The sequence below is a fragment of the Triturus cristatus genome, chromosome 3_2, assembly GCF_964204655.1.
Source record: "Triturus cristatus chromosome 3_2, aTriCri1.1, whole genome shotgun sequence".
Taxonomy (NCBI): Eukaryota; Metazoa; Chordata; class Amphibia; order Caudata; family Salamandridae; genus Triturus; species Triturus cristatus.
In genome coordinates this window covers 30,490,840-30,518,223 of record NC_140584.1, presented here as the reverse complement: position 1 = coordinate 30,518,223, position 27,384 = coordinate 30,490,840, and the positions used below count along the sequence as shown (strand labels likewise).

Below are 27,384 nucleotides of genomic sequence, written 5' to 3'. Positions count from 1 at the left end.
TGCTCCTACTGCTACGATATGGCAAGCCACATCACCAGCGTCACTCCAGGCACCATAGAGAGAGCTCTATTGGAGATGAAGTGTTGTGAGCGCATCGTCCAAATTTTGGGTTTACCTCGTCTACGAGAATTAAACACCACACGGTTTCTGTCATTCAGACCAATCTGGCAAGATTGCATCTTACCTGTTCTACGCTGCCTGCTCTGCGGTGAAGAATGCGTGCTAGACATCTGTCTAACACTTCCATCAGTCACCATCAGTCATGCATACGGATATTGATACTCTGCTGGACCCGGTAACGGCCCATGATCTGTGTTGTCCCCAGCGGCTACCAATCCTGATGACGGCATTCATTGAGATCTCCCAGATGCAAAATGCTACTGCTGAGGTACGAGAGGACACAACAGGCACGCAGGTAACATCCGATTCGAACATTGCTGATGCAACCAATGCTGAAGGCGATAGTTCACATCTATGTGCAGTTAATCTTCTAAACGAGGTTTTCCACCTTTCACCTACAACGGTAGACGACTTTTTGTCTACAGGATTAGAAGATTTCATGTTTTCTCCAGGCCCACACACTGACTTTTGATTCAGGCACACAGTGTTGTCTGAATTTGGCCTTCGTTCTTTTCAGACAAGGGACTAACTTTGGAACGTTTTCCTATGATTATTTTTTTTTTCAAATTTGTATTTTTTCATTTTTTTGGCACAAGTTATCTGCTTATAGTAGAACTATTCATAGAGAACAGAATTCTTTGAAAATCTTCCTGGGACATTATGCCACCTTGTCACATCAACAATTGATTTGTGTTAACCTGATATGAAATGGTTTTGGCCCTTATTCTTCTGTATTAACGAGCCATTTCATCATATGTATATATTTCTGGTTCTATTTCAGCCTCTATTCCCGATTTCGGTGAGAATGACTCTGAGGCTGCTGGGCATCATGGCTTTCTGCATCCTACTGGTGGATCATGCTCGATGTCATATGCAGGCTCTGCAGTGGGACCTGAAGTTCCTGGGAAATCTTTCTGACTACGTCCAGATTTCAGATGGAACTGCGCACCAACTGCAGTGGTGGCTAACGAACGAAGATTAGGTCAGAGGTAGATCCCTCTCCCTTCCCGAACCAGATCTAATGGTAGTTACGGATGCATCACTCCTGGGAGGAAGCGATCATCTGGGAGAGGCAAAGATCAGAGGTGTCTGGTCTCCGTCAGGGTCCGGTCTCCATATCAATCTTCTGGAGCTCCAGGCGATCAGACTGGCACTGAAGGCATTATTCCCTCTCTCTAGGGGAAAGTGGTGTAGGTTTTCACTGACATCGCCTCAGCCATGTGATATTGCAACAAACAGGGTGGGATGGTGTCGTGGACCCTTTGTCAGGAGGCTCAGCACGTCTGGACATAGCTGGAAAATCAGGGCATAACCCTGGAGGTTCAACACCTGGTGGGCTCTGTGAACCCCAGAGCTGACGAACTCAGACGTCGGCGCCTGGTCAATCACGAAGGGCGTCTCCATCTGGAGGCGTTGCAAGGTCTCTTTCAGCGGTGTGGAGAGTCTTGGTTAGATCTTTTCGCCTCTGAAGAGAACATGCAATGTCAGCAGTATTGCACGTTGGGCTTTCCACGGCGGCAATTGCTTTGCGATGCCTTTTGTCACGAGTGGAGTTTCGGCCTCCTGTACATCTTTCCGCCCATTTCTGTCCAGAGTGCTCAAGAAGATCAAGCATGACCAGGCTCAATTTATTCTTGTAGCTCCGGATTGGGCTTGAAGAGTCTGGTACTCTGACCTACTGAGCATGGCCGTAGATCCTCCAATCAGACTGCCCCTTCGGGAAGATCTTCTGTCGCAGCAGCAGAGGACGGTTCTTCTCCCGAACCTGTTCAGCATCCACCTCCTTCCGTGAAGATTGAGCTGCGTAGTTGACAGCTTTCGACCTTCCGCCCGAAGTGTGCAGTGTCATCTTGGCAGCCAGGCGTCCCTCCACTAAAATGGTATACACCTGTAGATGGAACACATTTGTGGCATGGTGCACAGCAAAGGCTGTTGATCCCCTTTCTGCTCCTCTTTCAGAGGTCCTCTTGCATATACTTTCTTTGGCCCAGCAGGGATCTGCCTTGGTCACTCTTAAAGGCTATCTTGTAGCTATTTATACTTTTCTACGCCTTCCGTATCAGCCTTCCCTATTTAAGTCTCCCATTGTTTTTAGGTTCTTTAATGACCCTAATCACTTGTTTCCTCTATCTCCCTTCATAATGCCCCAATGGAGTTTATATTTGGTTGTAACCTTTCTTATGTGTGCTCCCTTTGAGCCCCTTCATAATTGTCCTCTCAAGCTGCTGACTTTAAAAACTGCTTTCCTTATTGTCATCACCTCTGCCCGTAGGGTTAGCGAGCGTCAGGCTGTGGCGTCCAAGCCCCTCCTTTTCACTGTCCATCCGGATAAAGTGGTGCTTCAGCCGAAAGCTTTGTTCCTTCCTAAAGTGGTCACGCCCTTTCATATGGGACAGTCAGTCACTGTGCCCACTTATTTCTCATCCCCTCATCACTCCAAGCAAGAGGAGAGACCAGACCGCCTGTACCCAAAAGGTGCGTTCTCTTTTTATCTTGATCGCACTAAAGTCTTTTGGGTGGATGACCAACTCTTCGTTGGCTATGTGGGTGCCGCAATCTCTCGATGGGTTGTTCCCTGCATTAAAATAAGCTAGGCTGTGGCGAAGAAAGAACCTCATGTTGGGTTGTGTGCTCGCTCCACTAGAGCAACAGCAGCAGCCACTGCGTTAGCATGTGGAGTTCCACTCCTTGACATCTGTCAGGCGGCAACGTGGGCATCCCTACGCACGTTTACCAGACTCTACTGCCTGGACAGCCAAGTCAGGATGGATGAGTTCTTTGCCTTTTCGGTCCTCCAGGACACATTCCTGGTGTGATCTTGGTCCTCAGACCCTCTTGGGATGGTATTGCTGGGGTATCGATTCAAAAGGTAAGGAATCTACAACTAATAGTCTCTATCACATGAACAAGTTACTTACCTTCGGTAACGATGCTTCTGGTAGAGACATAAATTAGTTGTAGATTCTTTACCACCCCACCCATCCTCCCCGCTCTGCGATCTGATTTCTTGGGATAGGGACCTCCCTACAGGGCCCTAGTTTTGACTCACCAGTGGTCAGTGTCTTTCATGACTCTGTGCTTCTGGCATGGAAAGTCGTGTTAAGAACTGACATCGGTGCGTATGGGCGGCATCTATGTAGGTCCTGCAATGTCATCCCAGTGCCCACGACGCCAGCGACGGACGCAGAGCCGACTGACACCACCTGACCACGCGCAGTGGTACTGCTGAAGAAAAATCTCTGGATCCAGACTGACGCCTGGGGGAATTCAAAAGGAAAGAAATCTACATCTAATATATGTCTCTACCAGATACATTGTCACCTAAGGTAAGTAACTTGTTCATCTCTCATTATATAGCCTCCCACCCACCATCACATAGGATCACACGTCCTCACAGCCACCCCTATACACCCACACTCCCACCATCAAGCACCAACACATTCATGATCATACACCCATACAGCACCATCACACACTTCTCTTTTGTCCACACACATCTACATACGTACCATCACACACCCATCATACAACAGTACAGAAAAACAACAACTATTTAAAACATGCATTGAGAATGCAATAGGTCTCGCCTTTGATTAAGTTAAAGCCATTTGCTTTGCTAATGGTATTGTATAGCAAAGCAAATGGCTTTAACTCCAGATGTTAAATTGAGAACAGGTTATCAAAATACCCTGGGCCTCTTTGGCACCTTTACAATGTGCATTTTTTCAGATCTGGCTGAGAAACCCACTGCCTCTTGCAGCATGCCTAATCACATCTGAACGTATAGCTAAAAAAAAAATGTGATTCATTGCCAGGGTGCGATGGTTATAGCATATATCACAAAATAAAATGAAAAAAATATGCAGCCACCTTAGTGTGGCTGCTATGTGCTTGTAATAATAATTTTTTTAAAGCATTCACTGAGGCGGGCACTTCACTAGTGATGTTTTTAGATAACAATCCTTTCAGTTTTGCCATGCACTGCAATTATTATTTGCCAAGTAGACCAGAATAAATCACACCAAACCAAGCTCTCAAATAGCAGGTAGCTGCAATGTTACAGTGTCACTTATACCCTTTTATTATAACAACTTTCAAAAGGAGGTGAAGAATAAACTACCATGTAGCAGAGCACACAACTGCAGGCAAAATAAATAGCTGGCATTTAAAGTTAATGCTATATGAATAGGCATATGTTTCACACTTGTGCCGCTGAAGCTGCTTTACCGGGTAACTGTGACGTGAAATACAGCTCCGCCTTCCGAAACAAGCTGTGTGTCCGTGTGCATGTGTTTCTTTTTTCCTGAAGCATTCCAGAGATGTTTTTGTTCTCTGTGTTTAATGTGGTAGGAATTTGCTGACGCGACACATTCCTGCTGCTAAGACTGGACAACTGTCTGCTGCATTAGTTCAGTGGCTGAGAATTACCCATTGCTCAACACGAAATGCTCATCATAGTTTGCCCTCTGATGCACAGCTTAGGGAATCATTCATTCACTGTGCCTAGCGATGCTAATATTTCTAACAGCCCAATTACAAGCCAGTAAACGCTGAACGGAAAGAAAACAGATTCTTAATTAAAAGTCCTCATACGTCACAAAGATGGCGTCAGCCTGTCGAAATGGGCTGTAGTAAAAGAGGACAAGGCGGTAACAAGTAAACCCAATTGACAAATCACGCGCCAGCGTTTAACATAAAAACTGATGCAAGCCAATTAAAAAGAAGGGCGTGGCTTAAAGCCCCCTTCTCGAACCGTATCGATTCCAAAAGCACACGCATGGCGAGAGCACGACATGTGCGCTACTAACGCCAGGCGAGACCTAAAAATTAAATGCTTTTAAAAAAAGTACCGTGAAAACGAGGTTGAATCGAAAAGTGACAGTAGCTACGCCACAAAATCTGAAGAGACATGACATTAAAAACGTATACAATTACCTTTACATAATCTTCCAAACTCGCGTACTAACTCATCTTCAACTCCCATACCTTACATACTTTGTGAAAGGTGGAAATAAGTTGTGAATTAAAGAGTGAGTGAGTATGTTTGAGTGTGGAAGTTCTATTTTGATTGTGTGATTACTTAGCTGGAATGATATTGAAAACACTTAGAAATGAGAAAATGTGTAGATTCTTGTTGGGGCATAGTGTGCCTTCTGTTGAAGGGTGTAACATTGATAATATGATTGGATATTTTGTTATGAACATAGCTATTTTGAGGATAGGTTATATACTTGATTTCAACGTCTTCTGTATTTGTTAATTATGATAGTCCTAATTGGTTTGCATGCTTCACAGGCTTTTGTGTTTTTGAACTTGGTTTCTGTGAATATGAATTCAATGATAATGTTTTAAATACCACAAATGTATTTTATATTGTGTGAAAATGTATTATGTGTATGAAACTAGAATTTATGTTGTTTTTCAGGTGCACTTCGACTCAGAAGATGGGACAGTAGCTCAAATTGTGTACAGTGACAGCCAAGATCGTCCTCCTCAACAGGTTGTGTACACCTCAGATGGCACCTCCTACACGTCAGTGGACACATCAGAGCATACTTTGGTTTACATACACCCTGTGGAGGGTTCACAGGTATGATAAGTACAGCAGTCGTATGACTGCAAACTATATTACCCAGAGAGATTGTTTTACTGCCTCTGTAGAAGAAGCTGCCTGCTGCCCGCATAGCCTTGTGTAGGAATTCCATTCAGGCTTTACATTAATGCTGTGACAGGCTCCCATGGGGCCCAAAAGCCCCAGCAGCTTATTCATATTAAATTGAGCAGTTGGAGGATGCCCATGCACTGTGAACTTAAAACTGTAGGAATTTTCAGTCCAGAGATTACACTCTAACAGCTTCCGGTCTCTTGTACCACTGAAACTGTTAGTGCTAATTTGGTATTAATGCTATGTTGATTCTGTCGAGATTCTGGTGGTATCCTTACCGTTCAGCCTGGCCCCTGCTGCTTTTCTCTCACTGCTAGTGCACTCAAGCGTCCTGTCCAGGCAGACTCCATGCTCTTTCTTACTTAACTTTACCAACCTATTCTCTCTACTGTGACCCAGCTGACCCGAAGTGTGAGATCTGTGGTACCTACAGACACACTTCCTTGTGTCAGCTCTGCTACTCACCCAGGATGCTGCAGGCACTGTGCACAGCTGGTCCCTGTGAGGAGGAGTCACGGGCACAGGAGCACCATAAATCACCCCGAGGTATCCGGCAAAGCGGGAGCCCTTATTGCGGACACTCTGCACTTGCACTTTTCAGCTGGTCCCTGCCGGTCCCTGCGAGGAGGAGACACGGGCGCAGAAGCGCCATAAATCACCCCGACGTATCCCGCTGTGCGGGACTCGCACGGGGACGCCGATCGGGGCGAAGACCGGGCCAAGATGGGCCCGTTTGAGCTGTCCGAGCCCGAACGAGGCTGGGCTGGGTCTAGTCTCTTAGCCCTGTGGCCTGGACATACAAGACTTATGGAGAGGTAGTGAGCAATCAAGCCTAAGGAGATGAGGTGTTCTCACTAATCAAGACGTTTTAACTGTGGCGCAAGCTGCCGTCACAGATAAAGTACTGAATGAAATACGGAGGCCCTAAATTGCAGATTTTTATACGGTATATGTTATATGCTACATGTTTTTATGTGATATTCTGCATTTTAGCTGTTTCATACATTTTCCCGTGGTATCAAGGGGACTGTGATTAGTGGATAATTTTAGAGTATAGACCCAAATAGAAGAATGGGGAAAAAAAAGCGGCAAATGCACAACCCCCGTTGTTAAAAAAAAGTCCCCGGGAGACGCACAGCAAATGCTACTGTGCTACCTTACAGGGGCAATGGGGGCGATAGAGAAACAGATATCCTCAGTAGAGGAGTCATTAGCGTCAGGTACAACAGGTACAACAACAGGTACAATCACAGGGCCAAAAAACGCAATCGGGGGAGCAGCTGGTTCTCGGGGGGTGGGGGGGGAAGGGGTTTCAAAGGATATCTTAGTACAGAATGGTTGCATTCAAAATGTGTCTGACCAAGTGATACTCAGTGATTCTGACTCTTTTTTACAACCTCCACAGAAGCGATAAAAAATTCTGACACTAATCGAGGAAATTGAGGAGGGGGGGGGAAACACAATGATTTCTAAGACCATCACTCCAAACATCTCTAAATTTGCTAAGCAAGATAAAAAAATAACTGGAACAAAAAAAGGTACCTCGAAAACTACAGAAGAGCTGGCAAAAAAGGCTAAACCCCAAGGTAATGATCTAAAGAACTTAACCTTGCTAGTTGAAAGGCTAGACCTATTTCTGAGAGACTCATTTGACAGGATTGGGGAAAGAGTAAATCAGATAGAGGCACGTTTGATTAACATTCTAGCCAGGGAGGGAACTGCCAAACACACAAGTAATGATTCTAGGCAAGGGAGTAACGGTACCCCCGAAACATGCATGAGTACCAACTCATCTAGCAACCAACAACATACTAATTTGAATAGAGATGCTATAAGGTCCAGTCTTATCAATGCCCACCTACTAGTTTGATCGCTCCCCTCACATACAAAACATAACTGGTCAACATCCAAGTGATGCAGCAAATAGGGGTAAGATGGGAGCTGCCAAGAGTATAGTTCTAACCGTATTTCTTCTAATCAACCCATTGCACCATTATCAGCCAGGACATATCCCACTGAACCAACTGAACCACCCTATCTAGACTTACCACCAGCAGTCACACCATATATGATTATACTAGCGAAAGTACCTAAGCTGAGGGCCGTAGATAACGAATCATGGGAAACGTTAAGAAATAAGGCATAACACAGGTTAAGTATGAAGGTTGGGTTTACTGAACAACTTTTTATGGAGTTCAAGATGGCCCATAGGGTTATGTGGGTTGGTAAAGAACGAAAATCCCTACCAGGCAACTGCGTGGTCCTAACGTTCAAAACACCCCAGCTAGTGGAGAACATCTTATGGAAGGCTGGGAATAATAGCGTGATAACGGGGGGCATTAATATATTGCCCCTCGGCTTCTTTTATCAACCGCCTTCCATGTTGGAGAGAGTGGTATTATTAAAGACATCAAAGCGAGAAATAAGCATTTATATAACATACCGGAGGGAAATCGGTTTGCATTACTCCCTTCTTTAGAAGAGATAGATTGACTGGATCAACCACCGGAAATAACCCTAAATAATTTGGTAGTCCATACCTCTCCCAGACCAGAAACTGTCGATTCGAGCTTGAAAATAGTCTTTTCAGGAGAGGAAGATACGTTGAAGATACAGACCAAAACTCCAGTCGATAATTCCCTCAGTACAGGAGCCATCTCTAACTATAGTCCAGAGATGGCGCAGGGAATAAATTCGAATAGGAGCTTAGATACCCCTTCACCCACTGTTGTATTGTCTGCTATGCAAAATGCATTAACAGCCAATGAGAATAGTTTTACGATTTTAGATTGGAATATAGCGGGTTTACGGTCTAAATTAACCAATCACTTCTGGCATGAATTTGTTGGAAAATTTAACATTTTTTTGCTTGCAGGAGACTTGATCTGTTAATGAAATCCATATCAAAGGCTATAAGACTCTCCATACATCTGCTATATCGTCCACACATGGGAGGCCCAAGGGAGGTTTGAGTATATATGTCTCAAATCTGGTGATGATGAATAAAACATCGTTTATAATCTCAGAACCAAACTATCAAGTAGTAACCTTGAACATGGATAAACAAAACATGGTCGTCCTGATTAATTTTTATATTAACGCACAGAAGGAACACCTGGTGGATACTCTAAAACAGCTTAGAAATACCCTACAGGTAATTGTACCCCACTTCCCCCACTCTGTATATGGGGACTTTTTGAATGAAATCTTATTTGTCTTGGATTTGGGCTTTGCAAACGCACTACGTTCACCACCAGTTCCATTTACCCAGACCTTTAACGGGAGAGGATTGCGCACGATCATTGATTTCATAATAATTCCAAATAGGTTCGCTCCCCATTTGCTGAGTTATAAAACGCATAAGAATGCTATTTCCCTCTGAACAAACAAACAAAAGCCCATATCTTTAGCAATTATAGCTATATAGTCCAACTGAGAGAGAACGGCACCACAGTATTTCTGTAGTTACGCTGCGTCTTCATTATGCAGAACGTTTAAATATGTCTTGTCTATCCCACATCGCACTGTGCATCCGCCATTGCCTTTTGGTATAGGATTTGTCTCAATGGTTCCCAGATGTCCTTCGGCCTTGATGTTGTCAGCAGTTCCTCTGCATATAGCTCCATATTATCTTTACAATACAAAAGATCTTTAATCCATTGTTCAGTTTTTGGCGAACGTTTCCCTCCCCATGTAATGGCAACCCTAAGTTTGGCCATTAACAGTGCCAGGCGTACAAATCGGCCCACCACACCCTTTGCATGTGGAACACAGCACAGAAGACATACCAAGGGTGTGCACTGTATCTCCAACCCGACATCTCCACTATATCCCGCACCACAGCACTCCAATAACAGCCTACCCTTCTACACTTCCATGCAAGGTGCAGAAAGTGTGCTTCGGGTTGTCCGCACCTGCTAGAATCACGCAGGCCATAACAGGGTAGCCTCACTGGCGTATAATACACCTGATGTATATACTTAAAATGTGTAATACGTAAATTTCCATTCGGGGAAAGTTTACCCGTCAGTCCACATATATGTTCCCAGTCTGCTACGGATATCGGGGAGATCAAACTGTCATTCCACCTCTCCCGGCTTTTGTCTGGTCCATCACCACTCTCATCGCATATTGTCCTATATAGTCTAGTGATCAGTTTTTTATTGGTGGGAGTAGTTAGCACCAGTTGCAGGGAACGTAGAGTGGGAGGCTCAAGGGGATAGGTGACGTAATGTGATCTGACTGCGTGTCTAAGTCTATGAACCGCACAGCGGAATAGCAGCGTGGGATTACTAATGTATTGCACGGTGTCTGTCATATGAAACGTCCCCTCTGGGTATAGATCTTGCATCAGCTGCAAGCCTGCCTCTTTTAAGAGACGCATCGATGCAGCCTCGTGAGTTACTGATATTGCAGCGTGGTGCTTTATGTGCATGGCCAGGGCATATATGGGTAATTTGTGGGCTAGTCTCCCTATCGCCTGCCACGCAGCTATCATTGTGTCTATCGTGTCGATATCCGTTTTCGGGACTCCGCGCTTCGTGTGTGTGAGTATACTATGCAGAGGGACAGGGTATGCATCCTCCTCCTCCACTGCAACATGAGGGGTGAATGCATGCGTTCTGACCCAATAGTACGCATACTGTGTCTGAGCACTCAAATAGTAGACATGCAGGTCCGGCGCTCCGAATACCCCCCCTTGTCATAATTTTGTGTCCTTACCGTCCAGCTTACCTGGGCCTGTTTGCCCCCCCAGACCAATCTGAGCAAAGTTGTGCGGAGGGTATCAAATAACACCATTGGCAGAGTGAGCGGTATATTGGTAAACAGATACAAAAAGCTCGACAATACTACCATTTTCGTGAGCGCAATGCGGTCCGCCAGGGACAGCGGCAAGGTTATCCATCTGTCGACTTGCTGATCTAAAGTGCTGCTAGCCCGCCCATAATTTTCACGGATGACTGCGTCTGGGGCACAGTGGTTCCAGACCCCAAGGTATTTGACCGGGTCCCCAGACCAGCGGAAATTCCATGTCCGGCTGGGTCGTGGATTCCGTCAAAGGGATAATGGTGGACTTATCCAAATTCACAGCCATTCCAGACAATAAGTCAAATCTAACATATTCTCGCAGCAGCTGCGCCAGAAACCGATAGGGCTCCCAAACAAATAACTAGGGGTGGGCGGAATTTGCGAAATTCACTTTCCCAAATTATCGCGAAAATGTTAAAAATCTCCGCAAACACGCGGAAATATTGCGAGGATGCGGAAGTTTTTTTCCCGCCTGTTCGCGGTATGTTCTGCGTGGTCGCGGCTCGCCAACTTACCCATGCGGTTGCTCGCAGGCGCGGCCATCTTGTTTTCACTTGTCTTGCGGTGCATGATCACGAGAAGAAAGACGTGATCGCGCGACAAATGATGTTACTGCGGGCGCGAACTGTCGCAAGACAGCGCAAATGGCTACCAACAATCCAACATCTCGTGGAGAACGCGACCGGATCGGGAAAACTTGTCGGCGAACGCGGGGATTCAGGTAAGGCGATCGCACGCAAGAATGTATTATTTTACAGCGCAAGCAAGCAAAAAATTTCCGGTAAAATGCGGATTGCGGAAATTTTGACATTTTCGCACTCTCCGCGAAAATGTCAAATTATCGCAATTTCCGCGAGTGGAACAGATTTTTTGCCCAGGCCTACAAATAACACCATGTCATCCGCATATAATGATATGGCGACTGGGCGGTAATTAAAGTTTAAGGCTGTTTCCCTATGCCTTTGGCGTATAACACATGCCAGAGGTTCTATCGCGAGGGCAAAAAGAAGTGGGGACAGAGGACATCCCTGTCAGGTGCCTTGCTCAATAGAAAATGGCTCCGATGTCAATCCACCCACCGGGCCGACGGATCAGCATATAATAACTTAATCCACTTTGTGAAAATGAACGGGAACCCCCTGCGCTGCAAAACAAAAAACATATACTTCCACTCAATTGAATCAAAGGCCTTGGCAGCGTCCAGATCACCGCCGCAGATAAGCTTGGTTCCAGTACATGGAGCATAGCAAAAATAGTCCGCAAGTTATGCGATGTAGAGCGCTCGGGTATAAAACCCGACTGGTCCGGTAGAACCAGACATGGCATCAGAGGCTGTAGTTTAATGGCAAGGATTTTGGCGAGAATTTTCGCATCGATATTAATCAATGAGAGTGGCCTGTACGAGTCACATTGATTGGGAGGTTTATCCTTTTTAATAAAAGTTATATTCAGCGCCTGCCTAAGTGAAGGGGGTAGAATACCCGAGTCATGCGCCTCGGCATATACCTCCAGCAGGTAAGGAGTGAGTAGGTCAGCATAGGCTTTATACAATTCACTGGTAAGGCCATCAGGCCCAGGTGCTTTCGCATTTGGTAGAGCATGGATCGCAGCTTTAATATCCTCAGCATCTATCGGCTGACTCAAGTATTCCCTGTGGGCATCCGACAACCAGGCGCAGGCCACATCCTCAAGATAGTCCTCCAACTCAGGGGGTTCAGCTTCCTCCCTAGAAGTGTAGAGGTAAGCGTAGAAGTCACGGAATTGCTCAGTTACGTTAAGCGGGTTATAGTGTTCTCCCCCGTGAGAGTCCGTGATCTTATCAACGTGCGTTTCCGCACGATTCTTGATTTTATGGGCCAAGTTGCGTCCCGGTCTCCCCCCTTCACCATAACGACGCGCCGTATGCCTGCGTGAAATATAGCGTATCTCAGACTCAGCAAGCGCGTTGTATTCCAATATTAACTCATGTATGCAGGATAGTGTGTCAGCCGATGGAGCAGCGGTGTAACTACGTTCTAGTGTTTGTAGTGTGGTTTCTATTTTGGCAAGTTGGGCTCTGAGGTCCATCAGTATGCCAGCATTCGTGCCAAGGCACACTCCCTGAATAGTCACCTTGGAGGCCTCCCATAATGTGGAGGCACTATCCTCCGAACCCTTGTTAAGGTCGAAATATTGTTTTATGGCCGTTCGAACAGTAGCTTCATATAGGGGATCTAATAATTCCTCAGCACGCAGCCGCCATGTGAAATGGCGATGTATTGCCGTCTGAATTGTAATATCTAGCTTTACAGGGTTGTGATCTGACAGCGTGTGCGGAAGATTAGCGACCGCCGTCACCCAATCAACCGCATCTCCTCCCAGCAGCCAGTAATCTATCCTTGACCAGCTATTGTACATTGGCGTGGCATACGTACCCTCTCTAACAGAGCCATTACGCACTCTCCAGACATCGACCAGTCCAAATTCCAATATGGCATTATGGACACTTTGGGCCACTCTAGGGGTAGGGTTTGTTAGTGGGTTAGATTTATCCAGGTCATGGTCCAAGTATGTGTTGAAGTCTCCTTCCCATATAATGGATGTCTCAGGCCATTCCCTTAGTTTGGCATACATTCTCAAAAAACAACCTGGATCGTCTGCTGTAGGGCCATAAATGTTTATAATGGTAACAATAGAATTCCCCAGTTTACCCTGAACCATTGCACATCGCCCCTCCTCATCCATGTGCGTACGTAATGGAGTAAATGCAGTACCTCGCCTGACTAGGATAAGTACCCCTCTAGCGTAGGAGGAGTATGAGGAGGCCAGTCTATATCCGGCCCATTTAAGCGCAATACTAAGCTCCATGTATTTGGTTAAGTGCGTTTCCTGCAAAAGAGCAATGTGTGTACCATGGCAGGACAAATAAGCAAACACTTGGTGAATTTTCTTTGGGGAGTTCAGCCCTCTAACATTCCAGGTTAATAAGCTGTAGCTTCCACCCCTGACCATTTCTGTCATCCTTCAATTGACACAAAACGTGAGTTTGACATAAATAGAAGACTATTACAGCAAGAGCACACAAGCCGGATCTATAGCAACCGCAACCTCCCAGTGTAGATAACAAAAACACATTAATCAAAACAAAATAGAATTCAAAACCAAACCCCCTACCCATCCTCCCTCCACCCACACCAAACTCCCAATTAGATCGAGACTGACTCCCCCCCCACCTTTTACCCAATCCTCCAGAAGAAGGACTATTCAATAGGGGAGCACCCGCCGGGGGAGAAGGAACGGCGGAAAACACCCACCTTGCAGTGGGGTGGCCAGGCTGCAGCAGTAGGTTGCACAAATGCACCAGATAGCATGAACAGGAACTACCTCAGGGATTCCCCGGCACTCAGTAATAGTATAACATTGTACATTAACTCAATAGTGCTATCACGGCAACTGAACTGAACCTGTATCAAACATATCCTAAATGACAGCCATATTGTCAATCAGAGCAACATATGAACAATACCATCAATTAGTGGACCGCATCGTCAGGGTCTGGCGGAATTGTCGGGCTTTTTGAGCCACCCTGGCGAGGTCTATTGGGGCAGATATGCTTCGTAAATTTCAAGGCCGACTTAGAGTCAGTAAAGAAGTGTGATAGCCCTTCATGCGTTATTCTCAATTTAGCGGGGTAGAGCATGGCATATAGGACAGAGGCAGACTGCAGAATCTTTTTTGCCGGCATAAATTCTCTTCGGGCCGCCTGCACAGCCGGAGTGTAGTCCGGAAAAAAGGACAGATTGTTTCCATTGTGATTTATCGGAATCTTGGCTCTGGCCTCACGCAATTTCGCATCCCTGTCCGCATAATTTAGAAGACGTGCAATGATCGGGCGCGGTGGTGTACCCGGCTTGGTCCGAGGACCCAAAGACTGGTGTGCTCTCTCCACTATCATGACCGCAGACAGCACAGAGCCAAACGGTTCACGCAATAGACTGTCAATAAAAGGCTCCATTTTTTGATATAGCCGTCGATTCTGGCAAGCCAATTATGCGAAGGTTGTTCCGGCGAGAACGCGCTTCTAAATCTTCGTTTTTTTCCTTTATAACTTCTAGCACTTTCTCCATATGCAGAATCTGAGTCCGCGATTCAGCCTGCGAGTCCAGCGTATCCGACAATCTTTTTTCCAGGACGTCGCGCCTGAGTTCATGTGCATTCACCTTCTTTTTTACCGCATCTAGACAAGAAGTGAGCGCCTCAATCTTACTGTCTGTTTTTCAATCCGGAGCGTAGCTCCAGCAGTATGATTCTCGTGTCACCTTCAAGACTTTCCGCGGCTTCAGATGTACCCTGTATCGCAGAATACTCGGTCATGGTTTCCGTTGTGCGAGTGTTGCGCTTGCTTTCAAATGGAATTTTTGGCTGCTTAGGGTCAGGTTTTCCCATAGTGACAGAGCTTGCAAACACTCGCACCGGCCTCAAACGCCTGCCTGCGCCACCCCACTCAGTCCACAGAAGCGTGGGGACCACTAGTCAACCCAAGATCGCGATCAGTGTGTGGGCTATATTTAAGTAGGCTACGCTCCTACGAAGCTCCAGTGATGCAACCCGGGCCCCAGTCACACAGTTCCAGCAGCCGAGCAATGCGCAGACGGGCGATGTATCGGTGATCCACGTGCCAGCTCCCACAGCGCAGGCCGCACAGCCAAGAGGCAAGCACACATGCCCAGCACGCCTCAAGTCCAAATCAGCCCAATAGTGATGCCGCAGAGCCTCAACAGAGCGCTCCCACCACAAATGACAGCGAGCTCCTGTATGCAATGCAGTCCGTTGTCCAGTTCAGGCCAGCAGCTTTCCACACCCCCTGCACCACAACAGCGGCCAGCAGCAAGACTGCCAATCCGCAGACGAGGCCCAACAGTGAACCAGCCCAGTATCTCCCATAGATCCAGCACGCAGGGCACAGCACTAACCCCCAACCCAGGGCAAAGGCACCCGCAGGGACCCAGGGAACTCCGGCCCACCAAGGCAGACCAGATGGTCCCCGAGCTCCACCCACCAGCACCGCCACTCCCGAGGCAGCGCGATCAGGCTGTGCGCCACATTTGCAAAAGAGTATGCACGGCCCAAACACCCCGCCCGGCCCAGCCAGCCCGCACTGGCACGCCCGGGGCCCCAAGAATAATTGCCTGAGGGCTTTCGCGACCAGCCGCGTGGTCCCGCTCCCACCCGACACAGCAAAAGGCCCACTCACCGCACCACCGCAGGTCTCCGAGGCGGGCCAGGCAGTATCGTGGCCTCACTTCAGTCTACAGGGCACAGCCCCTTCGCCGCCCTGTCAGCATCAGGCCTCCACCGCGTTTGCTCGGTGATCAGTTCCACAGCTCCCGGTGCCTTCCGAATCCGCTGACAGGATTGTATCCCAGGGCAGCTGTGGCAAGTGCAGCCATGGATCGAACCCCACAGGAGCCGCACTCCAAGCTGTAAGGACGCGGCACTCAGTCCACTCGGCTCTCCAGGGCTCCGCCCGTCAGCCCTGCACACCACTCTGCCGCCATATCCTCGCGGGCAGAGCCTCTGCATCGCTGTCGAATTATCAGATTCCCGCTGACCAACTGTAATCAAAATGCCACCGATTGCGCCCGAGGCAGTCACCCGTCAGTGGTGTGGATTTTCATCGGTGCAAGCGCTCTTAAACGTCGGTATTTACCGGATATTTTAGCCTGGCCTACGGAGCTCCCTCACCAGGCAGCCATTCTGTAATGCACCGTAGCCGCGCCCCACTTCCCGACAAAAACTTGCACCCTATTTAATAAGAGGGCATATGTGGCTCAAGAATTGGTAATTGATAAGATAAACGGTTACGCCATAAAATGGGATAAGGTAGAACTATGACAGTGGTCAAGACAAGTTTTAAACCAATTATGAAGTGTTTGGATGACTCCACACCATATGAGGAAGTTTTAGAAGTAGGATCAACAAGCAGTGGCATAGCCAATAGGTCTCGCCTTTGGGACTTTATAAGTGTTCAGTTATCCAGCGCAAAATCCTTGGTGCAACAACATCACCTGTTGCATGGTTAAACACTTATAAGGTCCCAAAGGCGAGACTTATTGGCTATGCCAATGCTTGTTTTAATACGTAGGGCACTTTAACAATGGCTCCATAGTTAATTGAGTTCACAGTGTTGACAAAGGAAGGCAACATGAACTACTTAGGCTACAGGTTGCGTAGTATTACACAACATCATGTTATAAAAAACATTTTTAGAAGCTTCATTATCTTGTTTTAAGGATACAAAGGGCCATGATTAACTTTATCTGTAAATGTAGAAGGTAGAGGCTTGCATTGCAGCATTTAGCATCAGCCAACACTGTGCACTGTTTTGGCAACAGAGGTAGAGAGGACTGCACTGAGAGGCACTGTAGGATCTGAAAGTCCATACAAAAAAAACAGACCCGACAGCCAGAGTTCACTCATGACAGCAGCCTCGGAGATGTCTGCCTTTTGGGAAGGGGAAAAGGGAAAATGTGGTTTTCAAAGTAAAGCGGCGGTTGTTGGTGTAGGAGAGTAGGGTCTGCTTTCTATGTTCACCCCCACTTTTTGCTTTTGCTTTACTGGTTTTCGACTTAGATGTGGCTGTGGGCCTGCTAACCAGACCCACAGCCCTGCTGTTCTCTCTCTAAATTGATACTATGTACTTTAGGTGCATAACCCATTTGGATAGGATCACCTTATTGGCCCCTGTACAGTGTACCTTAGGTACCCAGGGCATAGGTGTACCCTAGGCCTACCAGGGGCTGCAGCATGTATTATGCCACCCCTGGCCTGGCCTTCCATTATGACACAACTGGCTGATCACTCAGCTGGGGCAAGGTCGTGTAATCACTCCTTGCTTAGGTGTAGTATTCCTATACCTAACTTACATATAGACACATGTGTACCTATCAGCCACTCCTATGGCAGGCCTTAACAATCCTGGAGGCAGAGTGCTTGGTAACATGTGAGATGGTGCTCTAGCATGAGCTGAGCCTGTCTGCAGCTTTCGGAACCATGTCCTTATAGCTGTTCTATGATATAGCCTACCATATACTCTTAAAGTGCCTTATAATCTTAAACGGTTATGGTAACTATGGTTTGGCTTTATCAAAACATGTCGTGTAAGGTGTCTAACACTTTGGAATAATACCCCCATCCCATTTCTGGGGATGAGGATATTATCCCTCCCTTCTAGAGGGAGAAGACATGTTGTAACCTACTTACCCGGTTGAAGTTAACCAGAGCCCCAGCATCACAAAATGGATGCTGCTGCCACAGACACAAGTCTGACCTCCTGCTGCTGGGAGTGATCCCGGCAAGGGAGGCTTGGACAATAGGTTTCCTGCTTGGGGAGGTGCTAGCACCTCCCCAGACAGACTTTAGTGTATTGGGGCAGGGAGGGCTGAAAGGAATGAGACATGCCTGGGGCACACAAGGTGTCCCATGCATAGTCCAGTTCAAACCGGTGCTGGGGCACTCCAGCCCCAGTCCTGGCGCGAAACTGGACAAAGGGAAGGGGGTATAACCACCCCCCTCCCAGGTCACACCCATAAGGCGTGACCTAGCAGGTAACCCAGCCCCCCAGATTAGTATAAGAGTGGTAGCTGGGCCCCAGGAGATTAGATTATCCTGAACCTGCAACTTGAACAGAAACTCTGGACCTTCGACATTCGATGAAAGAAGAAGACTGAAGAATCTCCCTTGTGGCCAAGGAGTGGCTACCCTGTGCAAACAGGCACCATCAAGAGACTACCCTTTGCTTTGCTGAAGTTCTACGAGGGACCGACTGCAGAGCCCGACCAGAGCTTGACTTCCAGACTTCTCCGACCCTGATCCACATCCTCAGCCGAGCTGAGATCCGTGGAGGCGAGGAGAGACGTGGGACCGGCTACCTGGGAAAAGTGGCGAGTATCTTCCAGCGCAGCTTCTGAGGCACCCTCGAAGTTGTGCACCGGGGATTGAGAAGCCCCAACCCCAAGCACCATCTGCACCGAAGATCAGCCCCCCACACTCTACGAGTCCTGCGTGGGGCCCTTCTGCATTTTCCTGCTTGCCGCGTCTGTCCGGTTGCTTGCCCGTTGGCTAGCGGCCTTTGTGACGACACACCTTGAAATCTTCACTGCTGGTTTGGCTCCTCCAGACTGGCTCCCGCTTCCTTGCAAAAGAGAAGCACCCCAGACCTTCCTGGTCTGCACCAGAAGCAAGTCCTCCGTTCTTTGTGGGTTCCGCTTGCCAAGGCTTGGTGAGTCCTAGTTCGACTTCGACGCCGCCGACAGCAAGAGCTTTCGTGGGACAGCTCGCCTCCTGGTCCTGGTCGTCCTCGACGTCTCCTGGTACCCGTGGCTGCAGCGACAAGCTTCACCTTTCACCTGCAATCTTCACGACATCGCCTGGTTCCTTCCTGGTTCCACGTGGTCACTGGCTAGTGACCTTGACTCTGTCCCTTCTGCTTGCAGGTATCCTCTCTTCTTGATCCCAGCCTTGGGATCCACCAGACACTCTTCACTGACTGCCTGTCAGCAACTTTCCTTCAGGCATCCATAGAAGTCCACGACGAAACCCGACGCAAGTTCACACCTATGCACCCGCAGCCCGTGGGCTAGGTAACTTGGGTACTTCGGTGCTCACAAAGGTAGTGACTATCCTAGGGTCTAGTTTCCGAGTCTCGACTCTCTAGCTGCTTCAGAAGTGTCCTTAAACTGTTAATTTCTAACTGCTAGTAATTCTATCGACTTTTACGCATTGCGCGTGAGTGTTTCCACTCTGCACCTGAATCCCGTGGGCCTCCCACTTCCTAACGGTTGCTAGTGTAGTGTAGCCCCAGCGGTTCCCTTGGCCTATCCTATTTCCGTGACAGTGGTCCTTATACCACTTCTTTAGTATATGGTTTGCGTGGCCCCTAGGGCCTAACTGTATTACTTACCTGTGTGACTTAATGTATGCTTAAATAAGACTGTGTTGTACTTACCTCTAATCTCATAAAGAGTGCTGAGGGTTTGACTAGAATAAATACACTTTATTTTATATATATATCTGTTGTGGTGTCCTTTCATTTGGTATTCAAGGGATTATATATGGTATCACAGCTGGCTTCACATGCCATTCAGAGTTTAGCCTAAGACTGGTCTTGTCCATGCTACCACTAGGATAGGTGGTCTATAAGGTTGACTTTACAACCAATCACCATAAGGGTTGTTTGGACTGATATAAGGTGTACACTAGAACTAGTGACATCATACATCAGGCCAACTTCTCACAGTTGGCAAAAGTCGGAGCCAGGAGACAACATGTACGAATTAGGCGGGAAGATGGAGAGTATGGTCGAGTTTGGGAGTGTCCCAGTAGTAGGCATGGGATTGGATGGGAGTCTTGTTTTCGCCTTTCGAATGCATTTCTTTGCAGTGGTTGTGGGCATACATGGACACAGAATCATATCCATACTTACACGGGAGGAAAGCTAGCTGTAGAAGTGACATTGCTGGAGAAAAGAAGAACATCCGTACAGTGAAGATCGGAGACAGACAGCGAAATCTCGAAAGGAAAACAATCCGTCCCATTCAGTTATGTGATGAGGACACAAGACAGCAGCTGGGGGGAGCAATTCACATTACAGCAGGTACCGCTTATGTATCTACTCTGCGAGGTGAGGAAAAGCGGTAATTTCAGGGGAATGTGAGTAAAGCAAACTGTTTCAGCACTACACCTTAAAACGCTTAAATGGGAAAAATTATCTTATATCAATAACAGGTACTTAATAGGAGCTGAAATAATACATTAACTATTTAAATTCAATTGTATTAAATCCAATACTGATTTACCTACATCCAGTTTAATAAAACTTCAGTATTAGTAAATCACATGTCTTATATAACGTTTAAAAAAGCTAATTATATGCACACAATTTACTCTTCGTTTAACTAAAAAAATACATTGAAAACAAGCACGCGCACCTCGTGCTCAAAGTTAAACAAGAAGCGCAAGCAAAAAGCAGATGGAGAAGACGGAGCGAGTGAGTGACCGGGACGTGTGGGCGAGGAGAGAGGCGTGCGCGCGCTTGGGAGAGCAGTCTGCTCATTTTCAAGCACTGCATGCTTGCTTGTGGCGCGCCCCTGCTCGCTCCCGCAAGGTGGATGCCGCCACAAGCATGCGTGTGTGCTTGAAAATGACCAGAGCGATGGCTAAAGGCCCTCCTTCGGGCTGGACTGTTCCCATGAGGAACAGGGTCAGACTGATTTGCATATGGCCATGTCTGAACTGGGGTGGCAGAGTGGGCTAAAGAACAGTGATGGATTAAACCCAGATCAGTTGACTGGGGGTGAGTGTTTGCAATGTTCAACACTCCGTCCATCATTTCCTTTGGTTTTTGCTTTGGTCGCCATAAGTTGGCAGGGTATGCTCAGACGTGAGTCCCTTGCTCACTTTGCCACTGGATTCAAGCAAGCCTGGCTGAAGACGGCTGAAATGCCAGAAACCGGTCCTAGGAAGCTTGTTTCCGGTCCAGGGAAGACATGGCTTGGCAGTTCGGGCTGGACTGTTCCCATGAGGAACAGGGTCAGACTGATTTGCATATGGCCATGTCTGAACTGGGGTGGCAGAGTGGGCTAAAGAACAGTGATGGATTAAACCCAGATCAGTTGACTGGGGGTGAGTGTTTGCAATGTTCAACACTCCGTCCATCATTTCCTTTGGTTTTTGCTTTGTTCGCCATAAGTTGGCAGGGTATGCTCAGACGTGAGTCCCTTGCTCACTTTGCCACTGGATTCAAGCAAGCCTGGCTGAAGACGGCTGAAATGCCAGAAACCGGTCCTAGGAAGCTTGTTTCCGGTCCAGGGAAGACATGGCTTGGCAGTTCGGGCTGGACTGTTCCCATGAGGAACAGGGTCAGACTGATTTGCATATGGCCATGTCTGAACTGGGGTGGCAGAGTGGGCTAAAGAACAGTGATGGATTAAACCCAGATCAGTTGACTGGGGGTGAGTGTTTGCAATGTTCAACACTCCGTCCATCATTTCCTTTGGTTTTTGCTTTGTTCGCCATAAGTTGGCAGGGTATGCTCAGACGTGAGTCCCTTGCTCACTTTGCCACTGGATTCAAGCAAGCCTGGCTGAAGACGGCTGAAATGCCAGAAACCGGTCCTAGGAAGCTTGTTTCCGGTCCAGGGAAGACATGGCTTGGCAGTTCGGGCTGGACTGTTCCCATGAGGAACAGGGTCAGACTGATTTGCATATGGCCATGTCTGAACTGGGGTGGCAGAGTGGGCTAAAGAACAGTGATGGATTAAACCCAGATCAGTTGACTGGGGGTGAGTGTTTGCAATGTTCAACACTCCGTCCATCATTTCCTTTGGTTTTTGCTTTGTTCGCCATAAGTTGGCAGGGTATGCTCAGACGTGAGTCCCTTGCTCACTTTGCCACTGGATTCAAGCAAGCCTGGCTGAAGACGGCTGAAATGCCAGAAACCGGTCCTAGGAAGCTTGTTTCCGGTCCAGGTAAGACATGGCTTGGCAGTTCGGGCTGGACTGTTCCCATGAGGAACAGGGTCAGACTGATTTGCATATGGCCATGTCTGAACTGGGGTGGCAGAGTGGGCTAAAGAACAGTGATGGATTAAACCCAGATCAGTTGACTGGGGGTGAGTGTTTGCAATGTTCAACACTCCGTCCATCATTTCCTTTGGTTTTTGCTTTGTTCGCCATAAGTTGGCAGGGTATGCTCAGACGTGAGTCCCTTGCTCACTTTGCCACTGGATTCAAGCAAGCCTGGCTGAAGACGGCTGAAATGCCAGAAACCGGTCCTAGGAAGCTTGTTTCCGGTCCAGGGAAGACATGGCTTGGCAGTTCGGGCTGGACTGTTCCCATGAGGAACAGGGTCAGACTGATTTGCATATGGCCATGTCTGAACTGGGGTGGCAGAGTGGGCTAAAGAACAGTGATGGATTAAACCCAGATCAGTTGACTGGGGGTGAGTGTTTGCAATGTTCAACACTCCGTCCATCATTTCCTTTGGTTTTTGCTTTGTTCGCCATAAGTTGGCATGGTATGCTCAGACGTGAGTCCCTTGCTCACTTTGCCACTGGATTCAAGCAAGCCTGGCTGAAGACGGCTGAAATGCCAGAAACCGGTCCTAGGAAGCTTGTTTCCGGTCCAGGGAAGACATGGCTTGGCAGTTCGGGCTGGACTGTTCCCATGAGGAACAGGGTCAGACTGATTTGCATATGGCCATGTCTGAACTGGGGTGGCAGAGTGGGCTAAAGAACAGTGATGGATTAAACCCAGATCAGTTGACTGGGGGTGAGTGTTTGCAATGTTCAACACTCCGTCCATCATTTCCTTTGGTTTTTGCTTTGTTCGCCATAAGTTGGCATGGTATGCTCAGACGTGAGTCCCTTGCTCACTTTGCCACTGGATTCAAGCAAGCCTGGCTGAAGACGGCTGAAATGCCAGAAACCGGTCCTAGGAAGCTTGTTTCCGGTCCAGGGAAGACATGGCTTGGCAGTTCGGGCTGGACTGTTCCCATGAGGAACAGGGTCAGACTGATTTGCATATGGCCATGTCTGAACTGGGGTGGCAGAGTGGGCTAAAGAACAGTGATGGATTAAACCCAGATCAGTTGACTGGGGGTGAGTGTTTGCAATGTTCAACACTCCGTCCATCATTTCCTTTGGTTTTTGCTTTGTTCGCCATAAGTTGGCAGGGTATGCTCAGACGTGAGTCCCTTGCTCACTTTGCCACTGGATTCAAGCAAGCCTGGCTGAAGACGGCTGAAATGCCAGAAACCGGTCCTAGGAAGCTTGTTTCCGGTCCAGGGAAGACATGGCTTGGCAGTTCGGGCTGGACTGTTCCCATGAGGAACAGGGTCAGACTGATTTGCATATGGCCATGTCTGAACTGGGGTGGCAGAGTGGGCTAAAGAACAGTGATGGATTAAACCCAGATCAGTTGACTGGGGGTGAGTGTTTGCAATGTTCAACACTCCGTCCATCATTTCCTTTGGTTTTTGCTTTGTTCGCCATAAGTTGGCAGGGTATGCTCAGACGTGAGTCCCTTGCTCACTTTGCCACTGGATTCAAGCAAGCCTGGCTGAAGACGGCTGAAATGCCAGAAACCGGTCCTAGGAAGCTTGTTTCCGGTCCAGGGAAGACATGGCTTGGCAGTTCGGGCTGGACTGTTCCCATGAGGAACAGGGTCAGACTGATTTGCATATGGCCATGTCTGAACTGGGGTGGCAGAGTGGGCTAAAGAACAGTGATGGATTAAACCCAGATCAGTTGACTGGGGGTGAGTGTTTGCAATGTTCAACACTCCGTCCATCATTTCCTTTGGTTTTTGCTTTGTTCGCCATAAGTTGGCAGGGTATGCTCAGACGTGAGTCCCTTGCTCACTTTGCCACTGGATTCAAGCAAGCCTGGCTGAAGACGGCTGAAATGCCAGAAACCGGTCCTAGGAAGCTTGTTTCCGGTCCAGGGAAGACATGGCTTGGCAGTTCGGGCTGGACTGTTCCCATGAGGAACAGGGTCAGACTGATTTGCATATGGCCATGTCTGAACTGGGGTGGCAGAGTGGGCTAAAGAACAGTGATGGATTAAACCCAGATCAGTTGACTGGGGGTGAGTGTTTGCAATGTTCAACACTCCGTCCATCATTTCCTTTGGTTTTTGCTTTGTTCGCCATAAGTTGGCAGGGTATGCTCAGACGTGAGTCCCTTGCTCACTTTGCCACTGGATTCAAGCAAGCCTGGCTGAAGACGGCTGAAATGCCAGAAACCGGTCCTAGGAAGCTTGTTTCCGGTCCAGGGAAGACATGGCTTGGCAGTTCGGGCTGGACTGTTCCCATGAGGAACAGGGTCAGACTGATTTGCATATGGCCATGTCTGAACTGGGGTGGCAGAGTGGGCTAAAGAACAGTGATGGATTAAACCCAGATCAGTTGACTGGGGGTGAGTGTTTGCAATGTTCAACACTCCGTCCATCATTTCCTTTGGTTTTTGCTAAAGGCCCTCCTATGCAACGCATGTGCGCTGCGTAGGCGAGACCTAAAAAAGGGGAATGGGAAGAATAAGGGGTGGTTTAATAGTAAATGCACAAAAGCCTATACAGAATTGAAATCTGCGCTTCACAAAAAAGAAAGGGATATAAATGAAATTAAGCAGCTTAGAAAGGTCTACAACTAGGCTGTGAAATCACGAAAAAGGAGAATTAAAAAATAAGACTTAATATAGAGATATGGGGCCCACTACTAACACGTGTGCTAGAGGCATGCTGCGCAATCGGACTTATAGAATCATGGTCAGATTTGATCATGGTACTGATTTACAAGAAAGGAGACAGACAGAATCCAGCATGTTATCGTCCCATCTCATTGCTGAATTCGGTGGGCAAAGTGGCAAGTCGCATAGTTTTAAATCGTCTCCAAGAATGGGCCGAGGACAATAACTTCTTATCAGAACTTCAATTCGGTTTTAGGGAGGGGCTGGGTACAATAGAACAGAGTCTTAATTTGACCATCTTCATCGGAAATATACAAAGGCGAGAAGGGGAATATTGTACCTGGCCTTTGTCGACCTCACGGCCACATTTGATTCCTTACGCCATGGAAAACTATGGAGCATTTTAGCGGCAATAGGGGTGGAGGCTCCCATAATGTACTTCTTAAGAGAACTCTACAATAACGCAAGAGCCCGGGTACACTGTGGTCTTAATAGAGAGTGTAAACCCTTCGTTCCAAGTGGAGAGGGGGGTTAGACAGGGCTGTGTTCTGGCACCTTTTTTATTTACTTTATACACTAATGGCTTGGAGCAAGCCATATTGGAAAGGTGCCGGGACTTGCTACATAAATGCCCTATACCTGCCCTTCTCTATGCGGACGACGCTGTAATTATGGCCCGAACACCAATAGGGCTATAACGGGCTCTTGATAGCTACAACGAGTTTATGAAAAGCCTAGATTTAAGAATAATTACTACAAAAACTTTTATAATGAGTTGTGGGACAGGTGGAAGGAAGCAGAGGGATATCCATATAGAGAATAAAAAGGTGGAGACAACTATAACATATCCCTATTCAGGAAATTTAATTGATGATAAGGGCTCATGGCGTCAGACTATTAAAGCCAGGAAACTACTCTTTATGAGAACAACAACAGCGTTAGTGAATTTTTCCCAAAAGCTAGGAAAGAGGCCTCCAGTGGAGATGTTACAAATCTATCAAGCCAAGTGTGTTCGTATGGCTATCTATGGGGCTGGGATATGGGGATACTGTGATGTTAATGAAATCCAGAGAGTGGATATTTATTGGCGGTCCAACGATGTACCTCAACCTACATTTGCCATAGTGAGTTGGGGCTACCTTACATGACAGACACAATAAAAGTCCAACCTGTATTGCTATGGCACCGGATCTGGACCTCATCAAAAACCATATTTAACTGGAATGTTCTAAGTGATAGCCTGAAATTAGAACGTTCTCTAGAGATTAGGTGGTTCAAATATATATAAAAGATTTTATGACTGACCTGGGCCACCACGATTTTTATCACAACCCTACATTGATGGGCTCCATCTCCAGAAAACGTTTTAAAAAGCAATGCATGATTCATATGGAGGCGAACAGATTTGCCATTGAGGCTTCAAGGCCCACTGTTCATAGTAATCAAATGATGCGGTCCACCATCGGTATCCAACCATACTTAACATGCACATTCTACCAAACTGCCCCTGTGATGGAGTTTCATCCCAAACATCAATACACGTAATTTTGCTTTTGTAAATCGTACATGGAACAAAGCAAAAGGTGGATTAAATCCATATTGAAAATATTGGGCATGAGTCGATGTCGTCCAGCCTTCCTTGCACTGCAATTCCTGCACATTGATTTCTTTACGAGACAAATAGCATATTTTCTGAAAAGTATCCTTAGACATAGGAAGCACCTTTGAACCATGCTCCCCATTAAAGTATGTTCCTAGGCCTCAGTTTTTAACTATCTTTTAGATTTTTAAAGCTTGTCCCAACTTTCTAAACTAATATTTATTATGCTCACTGTTTAATAACGATGATATTCAACTGCAAAATGATGTTAATATATTAACTTACTTCTTTTTATGACCATTGTATAATAATTGTGAATTGATAATTGTAAAACTGTGCTTTTATGGTTTTTCAATGTGTCAAAATGAAAACCGAATTAAGCTCAATTCATTCATTCACACTAATTTGATCAAATGTAGTTGTGGAAGACTGGAGATGGTGAGTATGGTAATTCAGTTTTATATTCATGTAAATGAAAAGCAAAACACAAGAATATGGCCTTTTACTTGAATGTGCAGATCTTGTACGTAGGCTTCTGTAGTAGGGTATCTCTGTGTATAGTCATAATCTAGTGAATAGTCCCGCCCATGTGCGGGGACCCCGGAGCAATAAAAAAATAATCCCTTAAGGTGTCAAATCATGCAGACCTGCATCCACCTTTAAGAGAGAATTTAATTTAAAGACAGATAATGCAGCCTATACCAACAGGCTACACTGACCAGTACTTCAACTAGAAAATTCCACCAACATCCACAAACAGCACTGCCTGTCCAGCTTTTCTCCACAAGGGAAAAAACCCTGCCTCTACCAGCAAAAGCCTCTGGAATGATAGAGAGGAAGGAATGGACAGACAAGCCCCATAGGCTGCCATTATGTGGCTCAGAACAGGATACTGTGCCTTTAAGAAAACTTTCCAGAACTTTCCCAGTATCCCAGAATGCACAGCAGGTCCCTTTTACTTTCAGTTC

General features: G+C 47.1%; 1 protein-coding gene across 3 annotated transcripts in view; it reads left to right on the top strand.

Annotated features, from left to right (window-relative positions):
• The window catches only part of PRDM10 (PR/SET domain 10), a 1,096,800-nt gene that overhangs the window by 103,313 nt on the left and 966,103 nt on the right, over nt 1–27,384 (top strand). For all 3 annotated transcript variants that reach the window (XM_085647206.1, XM_085647205.1, XM_085647207.1), the window contains exon 3: nt 5,546–5,710. In XM_085647206.1, coding sequence (XP_085503332.1) covers nt 5,546–5,710 — 165 coding nt within the window. The remainder of the gene's footprint in view (nt 1–5,545; nt 5,711–27,384) is intronic.